At 47.7% G+C, this 10215-nt stretch overlaps 2 protein-coding genes across 5 annotated transcripts in view; both read left to right on the top strand.

The window, feature by feature from the left end:
* The window catches only part of TRPM8 (transient receptor potential cation channel subfamily M member 8), a 273438-nt gene that overhangs the window by 170 nt on the left and 263053 nt on the right, over window positions 1–10215 (top strand). The window lies entirely within an intron of this gene.
* Window positions 91–2774, top strand: LOC130284981 (SRSF protein kinase 1-like). Its single transcript, XM_056536006.1, has one exon. It carries the CDS (start codon window positions 231–233, stop codon window positions 1998–2000), a length of 1770 nt encoding a protein of 589 aa, XP_056391981.1. The 5' UTR covers window positions 91–230; the 3' UTR covers window positions 2001–2774.

Below are 10215 nucleotides of genomic sequence, written 5' to 3'. Positions count from 1 at the left end.
ATGGGCGTGTCCTGTGAGCGACTGCTGGTAAGGTGGGATGAGTAGGCGGCTTTTGAATACAGTAATTACTATTAGAGAGGAGTGGCCTAAGCAGGGACAGGCCGAGCGGTAGAGTGACGTAAATGACAGTGGGCGTGTCCTGCGAGCGGCGCGGCGGCTAGGCGGGACGAGCAAAAGTTAGAGAGGTCAGGGGTCGTAGCGCATGTCTCTTCGACTGGCCGGCTGAGAACATGGAGAGGAAAGTGCTAGCGTTGCAAGCTGCTCATAAGAAACGGAGAAAAGCCAAGAAAATCCTTAAGAAGCCGCCAGAAGCGGCTCAGCGGCGCAACTCTGCTCCAGATCCTCCTGCCGAAGATCCGCCAGAGGAAGAGGAGGAGGAGATCCTGGGCAGCGATGACGAGGAGCAGGAAGATCCCTTCGATTACTGTAAAGGGGGCTATCACCGGGTGAAGATCGGGGACCTGTTCAACAACCGTTACCACGTGATCAGGAAGCTAGGCTGGGGCCACTTCTCCACCGTGTGGCTGTGCTGGGACCTCCAGGCCAAGCAGTTTGTGGCTCTGAAGGTAATGAAAAGTGCTGAGCACTACACAGAGACCGCCCAGGATGAGATCCGACTGCTGAGATCCATCCGAGAGACCGATCCTAACGACAGTGGCCGCGACAAGGTGGTCCAGCTCCTCGATGACTTCAAAATCGCAGGCGCCAATGGTACCCATGTGTGCATGGTGTTTGAGGTCCTGGGACATCACCTGCTGAAGTGGATCATCAAGTCTAACTACCAAGGTGTGCCCCAAGCATGTGTCAAGAGCATCATCAGGCAGGTCCTCCAGGGCCTGGACTACATGCACACCAAGTGTAAGATCATCCATACCGACCTGAAGCCGGAGAACGTCCTGCTGTGTGTGGACGAGCCCTACATCCGCAGGTTGGCCTGTGACGCTACACAGTGGCTGCGCTCTGGTGCCCCGCCACCCTCAGGTTCTGTGGTGAGCACGGCGCCGCCGCCAAAATCTTCCACCAAACTGACAAAGAACAAGAAGAAAAAGCTGAAGAAGAAACAGAAGCGCCAGGCGGAGATGCTGGATAAACGGGTGCAAGAGATTGTAGGGATGGAAGTGGAAGAAGACTGTGCGCCCACTCAAGAGCAGGTGGATTCGCCATCACCTAGCAAAGAATCAGAACTGACATTAAATGGACTTCCCTCTGAGACGTCTTCTGAAAGCCTGACTAATGCCAGCTCATTGTCCCCAAGCTTTCCCCATCCTGATGCAATAGATAATAGTCATAAAGCTGCTTCTCCCGACAATGATTTGTGCCCCCCATCAGACACCCAACCACCAGAGCAAAACGACATTGAGGTGATCTGCCCCCAGCAAGAAGAAGCATGTCAGGAGCCCAAAGAACCAGAAGTGAAAGATGAAGAGGAGGCAGCGGGTGATGGAAAACTGACAGCAGCTGAATTCCTCCTAAATCCTCTCGAACCCCAGAACGCGGACAAAATAAGAGTGAAGGTTGCTGACCTGGGAAATGCTTGCTGGGTGAACAAACACTTCACGGAGGTCATTCAGACCAGGCAGTACCGGTCCCTGGAAGTTCTCATTGGGTCCGGATACAGTACCCCAGCAGACATCTGGAGTACAGCTTGCATGGCATTTGAGTTGGCCACAGGAGATTACTTGTTTGAGCCTCACTCCGGTGAGGACTACTCCCGTGACGAAGACCACATTGCGCTGATCATTGAGCTCTTAGGCCAGATACCACGCAAAATTATTGCAGCCGGAAAACACTCCAAGGAATTCTTCACCAAAAAAGGTGACCTGAAACATATTTCAAAGCTAAAGCCGTGGGGTCTGGCCGATGTCCTGAAAGAGAAATACGAGTGGTCTGAAGAGAACGCCTCTTCCTTTGCAGACTTTCTCTTGCCCATGTTGGAATTAGTACCCGAGAAGCGGGCTACAGCAGCTCAATGCCTCCGACACCCCTGGCTGCTCTCATAGAGGCATTGAGGCAGACTCTGTTATGAACATCATTCGGATTGTTCTTGTTCAGTTTTTTTTTAAGGGCTATCCTCCATTCTATAATTGGTTTCGAGCTGACCTTCATGGTGAAAATTTAAGGGATGTGGTTAATCCTCTCTTAATGTGGGAACAAAGCCCTAAAAATGCCAATGGAGTCTAAAATATTCATCAACAGAGGAGGTGATCCCCATTATAATTACCCATCTCTTCAAGTAGTTAGCATAGGAAGAGCGGTGACAGATCTGATAAGAATTTTGAACTTTATTGCAAGTTTATATGTTAAATTCCAGCCAAGATTTGTAGAAATGAGGCCCCTAGTACAGTCTGATGAATTTTGGACTCTGAAACACGTCAGTCTCTACATGTAGTTACAATGACAGTACTATGCAGATGAGCGCTCGTAATGCTCAGAGGAAGTATCCGGGACTGTTTTCAGGACTTTGCTGCATCCTTTTTTTTTCCTGTCAGATCCGCCATAGTTACATTCTTTTTATATAGTCTTTGATTAATGTTATTCGGTTCTTCTGTTTTGAGTTTATGCCCTTTTTGAAGGTTCCTATGTTACTTATCCTGAAACGTTTTATTTTTGTGTAACTGAAGTAGAGGGTGCAGTGAGAAAATTCAGCAGTAATACATCACATTTGTTCCATATACAGTTCATGAAACATTCTCCTCCTTTTTGACCACATTTTAATATATGATGTATTCTTGTAAGAAGTTATGGAATAAAATATTGTTACCATTGAAAATGGACTGCTGTGTAAGGCTGTGAGTTCTGTTCATACAGCTAAGCATTTTGTATTACAATTTGTCCTTCTGTGCCGCATTGATAGAGGTTTTGATTATCTGCTGTAATCCTAACCAATGTGCCTCCAGCTGTTGCAAAACTGACAACTCCCAGCATGGATGTCCGGGCATGGCGGGAGTTGTAGTTTTGCAGCAGCTGGAGGCACACTGTTTGGGAAACACTGCTCTATATATGCATATAGGCAGCTACAAGGAATTGATCCTGTTTCTGATTACTATGGTCATATTGTTAAATGGCTGCTGTCATTTAGAAAAACTAGCAACATGTCAAGATTGGATCGGCAGGGGTCTGAGTGTTCACACCTCCACACATCAGGAGAACCAGGCGGGAGAATTTTGCGCTCAGTGGCCCTCATTTACTAAGAGTGTCGGGTTCATCTGAGTGTTTCTTGTTTTACTCTGTGTATTTTTCTCCCTGATTTACTAATGTGTCGCACGGGGAAAAAACATTGTGTCGTACAGGTTGGAAATTGTGTCGCAGGGTAATTTGTGTATATGCCCCCCGCAGCGCATGTGTACATATATCTATATATATATATATATATATATATATATATATATATATCCCCCCCCCCGCATAGCGCTATTATATACGCAGCGCGTGTGTACATATATATCCCCACGCATATTGCTATTATATACCCCCCGCAGCGCATGTAGATATATATTACATATGCCCCGCACAGCGCATCTATATACATATGCCTCTGAAGCACTATTAATGACTAATGCAGTGGTCTCCAACTTGCGGACCTCCAGATTTTTCAAAACTGCAACTCCCAGCCAACGGCTGTCCGGGCATTCTGGGAGTTGTAGTTTTGCAACATCTGGAGGTCCGCAGGTTGGAGACCACTGCGCTTCAGAGGCATATGTATATAGAAGCAAAGTGGGGACCAGACATATAGCGTTATCTGTTCCCCACTTCGCTACAATACATAATCCTCAGCAAACACCACAGCTGCCCCATCGCCTCCCCCATCCCCGGTGTTATAATTACCTGTTGCCGGGGCCCGCGATCATGCTGGCTTCGGCGCTGTTGCTGTGCGCTGTCACTGTGTGCACTGACGAGTGACGTCCCCAACGCGGGTCGTGATGTCACCGTCAGTGCACACAGTGACAGCGCACAGCAACAGCGCCGAAGGCAGCATGATCGCGGGCCCCGGCAACAGGTAATTAGAACACCGCGGATGGGGGAGGCGATGGGGCAGCTGTGGTGTTTGCTGAGGATTATGTATTGTAGCGAAGTGGGGACCAGATAACGCTATATGTCTGGTCCCCACTTCGCTTCTATATACATATGCCTCTGAAGCGCAGTGGTCTCCAACCTGTAGACCCCCCCCCCCCCCCCCCCCCCCCTGCAATTTCCTGTACAGGGCTGCAGCTCTCTCCAGGAACGGGGCATATTGACCCCCGCACAAAGCACCAGCTGACTTGCCCCCTTCATACATCTCTATTGGAGAGCTGTTCAGCTATCTTCCGTATAGATATATGGAGGGGGCTTGTCGGCCACTTCGTGCGGGGGTCGACACGCTCTGTTCCCGGAGAGAGCCGGGGTCCCAGTGGTTGGACCCCTTGCAATCTAAACTTATCCCCTATCCTGAGGAGCTGGAGGCACTCTGGTTAGGAAACACTGGTTTAGAGCAACATTTTAGCCCCTTCATTAACCTTAAAAATGGTATCATGGAAAAACTGCATTGTTGTTTTGAGCTAATAAGAGAATAAATAGATATAGCAGAAATTCTTCAGTGTTCACCTAGCAGCGGAACCATATGTCAATGGAACTTTAAAGGGGTACTCCACTGGAAAACCTTTTTTTTTTTTTTTTTTTTTTTTAAATCAACTGGTGCCAGAAAGTTAAACAGATTTGTAATTTACTTCTATTTACTTCTAAAATCTTAATCCTTCCAATACTTATCAGCTGTTGTATGCTCCACAGAAAGTTATTTTCTTCTTGAATTTCCTTTCTGCTTGACCACAGTGCTCTCTGCTGACAACTGTCCATTTTAAGAACTGTCCAGAGTAAGAGCAAATCCCCATAGAAAACCTCTCCTGCTCTGGACAGTTCCTGACATGGACAGAGGTGTCAGTTGAGAGCACTGTGGTCAGACAGAAAGGAAATTCAAAAGGAAAAGAACTTCCTGTGGATCATACAGCAGCTAAGTACTGAAAGGATTATATTTTTTTTATAGAAGTAATTTATAAATCTGTTTAACTTTCCAGTGGAGTACCCCTTTAAGGCGGAATTGGAGCTGAATACTGGTGTGGAATTATGTAAGTAAATTCCTCGTCAGTTCCTTGATGTAAACATACCCTTAGGGTATGTTCACACAGTAATTTTTTGTCAGAAATTTGCACTGTGAACATTACCATTGGTGTGAAGGGTCTTCCGTGGACCCATTCACACTGGAATTTCAGTGGCAGAGAATACCACCACTGAACTTTATCTGCACAAGGAAGGAATCTGTTCATTCTTTGCACGGAATTCAGCGAGAGTGATCCCTCAACATACGATGGTAATCCGTTCCAAACGGACCATCGTTTGTTGAAACCATCGCATGTTGAGGGATCCGTGCAATGTAAAGTATAGGACAGTGGTCCGAAGGTTGAAGACCACTGGTATAGGAAGTTGTATTCACATGTCCCCACCGGACCGTCACCGCTGCCCTGGATGTCGCCATCCATCGCTGTCGCCGCGTCCCCGACGCTCCGGCAAGGCCTCTGCTTCCCCGGCATCCGCGCTTTCCGTCGCTGCCATCACGTCTCTACGCACGCCGCTCCTATTGGATGACGGGACGGCGTGCGCAGCGACGTGATGATGTCGATGGAGAGCGCCAACGATGCAGGGGATTCCGAAGAGGATGCGCCGGAGCCCCGAGGACAGGTAAGTGATCGTCAGCGGACCACACGGGGCACCATAAACGGCTATGCGGCGGCAGCTGAAGCAGTCAGCGCTGCCGGATAGCCATTTATGCGATGGCCCCGACATACAAAAGCATCGGATGTTGATGCTGACTTCAACATGCGATGGCCTCTGAGAGGCCATCGCATGTTGAAATTATGGCATGTCGGTGCCATCGTAGGTCGAGGGGTCACTGTACTGCATTGCCCTCCATGGTGACGGCGCAGGGCTGTACACTGGTGAAGGATTTCTGCGGCGGACGCCGGATGGAATCTCTGCTCGCGAAATTCCAGCAAGCGTAGATTCCTCACAAATTATCCAATGTGAACGTACCCTTAATATTTCCCTGTGCCACACTGTGAGCTTATTTTTATTCACTATCCTTCTCTACAAATCAACATTACAAAACTGATGGCGATGGCTAAAACAAAAAAGGTTTCAGAAATCCTGTTGTCTGCGGCATCTCCTTGCATTGTTTCCATCCCTCATGTAAATGAGTTACTCTAGTGTTTCCACCTTAAGCTAAAATGGAACAGAGCATAGGATTTTCATAATTTGCAGTCAAATAACAGTATGGTCAGTTCATTGTTTGTGTAGCTCCAGCCATACCACATTTTACTTTAAAAACATTCTTGTGTAGCAAGTGAGTATTCAGAGAAACAAATGATGTGTCTGCCAAGTGCATTTAAAGGGGTTCTCCGGTGCTTAGACATCTTATCCCCTATCCAAAGGATAGGGGATAAGATGCCTGATCGCAGGAGTCCCGCCGCTGGAGACCCCCGTGATCTTGCACACGGCACCCCATTTGTAATCAGTCCCGGGAGCGTGTTCGCTCCGGGTCTGATTAGCGGCGACCACAGGGCCGATGGCGTGTGACGTCACGCCTCCGCCCCCGTGTGACATCATGCTCCGCCCCTCAATGCAAGCCTACAGGAGGGGGCATGATAGCTGTCACGTCCCCTCCCATAGACTTGCATTGAGGGGCGGAGGCGTGACGTCACACGCCGCCGGCCCCATGATCGACAGTAATCAGACCCGGAGCGAACACGCTCCGGGGACTGATTACAAACGGGGTGCCGTGTGCAAGATCACGGGGGTCCCCAGCGATCAGGCATCTTATCCCCTATCCTTTGGAAAGGGGATAAGATGTCTACGCACCGGAGTACCCCTTTAAAGCGGCTGGTTATAGGTTTTTGCGTTTTATTATACACAAACCTGTTCAGAGGATTAGTGGTGCAGTTGGCCATAGCAACCAGAGTGTGTCATTGATTTTTCAGAGGCCTTTTTAAAAATGATGAAGCAATCTAATTGGTTGCTACGGGCCACTGCTCTACTTTTCCTTTGCACAGGTTTAGATAAATCTCCCCCAGTGTTGATACACAAGTGGTAGTTGGTAATATGCAGCAAAGATGTCCACTGGAACAAAGTAGATAATATAATGGAAGCTGTGATGGTAATGGGAATAGTGGCTAACTCTCCATCCTGTAATTCCCCCGCTGTTGTGAAACTACAGCTCCTTACAAGTCTTCTCTATGTAGGCTGGTGGTGATATCTTCCCAACAGGTACAGTATGTTCACACTGAGGAAACTGCCTGAATCCAATTTCTCATTGAAATATCCACTATGGAAGTTCATACATTTTAACTGAGCAGCAAAGTTCACATTAAAATCAATGAGCGGCTGCTGCAAGGCAGAATCTGTATAATATTCTATGTGGATAATTAGGCCATGATCGACTTGCACGTACCACTCGTATGTACCACTAAAATCAGCCAAACCCGCTGAGCTGATGGTTGCAGGTTTGTCCAACTTTAATATATGGTGTGTGGCGGCCTCCCGACTCTGACAGATGAAGTCTGTGGAGAGTAGGGTTGGGCGTGTTGGATTTTTTTCTTCCTCTCCGACACTTTATTCTGGGAGCGATAAGAAGCTGTCATAACTGTCTGCCTGCAGCTTAACCTTCCCCATAGACGACCTGTGCAGAGGAAGAGTGGTGCAGTTGTAGGGCTGGACGGTATACCGGATCATACCGAAATTTTTTAACTCACACCGCAATACCGGTTTGGCCCCTCCCCCTCGGGAATGAATGAATGAATGAATTATCAGCCCAGTGCTGTGCTGTCCCCACATCGGGGAACTACTCACATGTCACCTGCGAGTGCCCAGCGCTGTCCCCATGGGGGTAAATACATGTCACCCGCAAGCGCTGCCCTCCTGTTCCTCCTGTTTGTTGCGGCTGCCAGCGCTGACACTCTATACCAGTGGTCTTCAACCTGCGGACCTCCAGATGTTGCAAAACTACAACTCTCAGCACTCTCAACATCTGGAGGTCCGCAGGTTGAAGACCACTATACTGTGCGGTATCACTATGCCTGGGCTGCAAATAATAAACAAAATAAACTTTCTCATCTCCCGTTGGTCCGGTACCGGCCGCACCTGCTTCGTGCGGACGGGAACGCCGAACAGCCGTCAGCCTATCACCGGCCGCAGCGATGTTCCGCTTCGGCCAGTGATAGGCTGAGCCCACTGTCATGTAAGGAGCCGGCTTCTTACATGACTGTGGTCTCAGCCTATCACCGGCCGATGATAGGTCGCTGCGGCCGGTGATAGGTTGATGGCTGTCTAACGTACCCGCCCCCAGCGTAAGGCCGACGTAGGAACATGCGTTAGTTTATTTTGTTTACCTTTTGCAGCCCGGGCTTAGGGCTTGTGCTTGCTTAGCCCACATGGCATGATCTTGAATTTTTCTTTTTTGTATGTCTAGGTATAAAGTGTTAAATGGGGTACTTCAACATCTTGGATATGTACCGCCTTTGGGCCAATATCACCATACTCTGTTTCCTCGTTGAGCAGTTGCCCAATAGTACAATTCACCCACACTAAACTTAATAAATCGGGTTATAGTGAGGGTGAACAGGAGACCCATGCAGGGTCCCTGACTCATGTCTACCAGCTTTTCTTCTGGGAATTGCGCCCTGGAGGCGGGATTGCCAGCTGGATGTGCAGAGGAAAAGTTGCTCATAGCAACCAATCAGCTTGCTTCTTTCATTTTTAGGAAGGCCTGTGAAAAATTAAGCAATCTGGTTGCTATGAGCAACTGGGCAACTTTTCCTCTGCATAAATCTCTCCCATAGGGCTGCACTGTGTGTGCAGTGAGGTTTGGAGGAGGGGCCGAATGTCTGTCACCTTGGCGCACTGGCCCCACCTCCAAACCTCACTGCGCATACAGGGCTGCGCGGAGAAGCCTGTCTATAGCAAAATATGCTGCAGATTTCCTGCAGCATGAAATATGTACGGTAGTATAAAAGCTACGTGTGAACCTACCCTAAGAAGTTTAGAAGGAGAAAAAAGAAAAAGCAATCCAATAGGTTGCTATGGGCAGCTGGCCAACTTTTCCTCTGCACTGGTTTTGATAAATCTCCCCCATATAGTGTTATTACCCCCAGAAAAATCTGCACCATGGGGAAAGATTTACAAAAACCTGTGTAGAAGAAAAGTGGTGCAGTTGGCCATAGCAACCTATCAGAGCACTTTTATTTTGATGCCTTTAAAAAAAAAAAAAATCTGGTTACTATGGGCAATTGGTCCACTTTCCTCTGCACAGGTTTTCATAAATCTCTGCACATGTCAGTGTCTGTACAGTAGTTACATTCTTTTATATCCCTTGTGATTCTTTTTCAAAGTTAACTTTATTAACAATATGACACCCTCACCTAGAGACAGTTTTAAAAGTAATGGCATACACCAGTGTTTCTTAACCAGAGTGCCTCCAGCTGTTGCAAAACTATAACTTCCAGCATTCCTGGACAGCCAAAGGCTGTCTGGACATGCTGGGAGATGTATTTTTGCAACAGCTGGAGGCACTCTGGTTGGGAAACACTGGCATACACTATGAAGATGTTGTTGGAGTAACCATAATAGTAGTAATTATTCCATCAGTATTCTTTTCAGCCATGGATATCATGTGACCTGGCTAAATGCCAGGGGTCACATGACTGATGCTATATTTATTCTAATCAGGTTAACCCATGAATGCATTAGACAGGACTAAACATGGGTTATACCATTCTGCTGTACAGAGATACTGGCTCGGTTATGTTCACACTGCAATACGTCGGATAGAGTCCCCTAAATATATATCCCATGTATAGTCATCACAGACATGTAGATATCCCATGTATAGTCATCACATCACAGACATAGGGTTCCATGTTAAAAAGACATACTGCATGAAATGGATTGTCTATGGAATCCAGCCAGATGGAATAGTGCAGTAGTCTGCGCTATTCCATCCAGCCATTCATGACGTATACGTTCCGAAATGAAGCTAAAATGAGACACTCATGGACGACATCCGGAGAATCGGACTCTGTGGATCCATTTAACACCTGCTGGGACTATCCATGATCCCAGCTTACTGTACTGGTGTAAGAAAGGTATGTTAGCAGAATACGTGCCACGTGTGAATTTCCGGCAAAGCTCCACATT

This window comes from Hyla sarda, chromosome 8, assembly GCF_029499605.1.
Source record: "Hyla sarda isolate aHylSar1 chromosome 8, aHylSar1.hap1, whole genome shotgun sequence".
In the NCBI taxonomy this organism is placed as follows: Eukaryota; Metazoa; Chordata; class Amphibia; order Anura; family Hylidae; genus Hyla; species Hyla sarda.
This window is presented reverse-complemented; position numbering and strand designations above follow the sequence as displayed.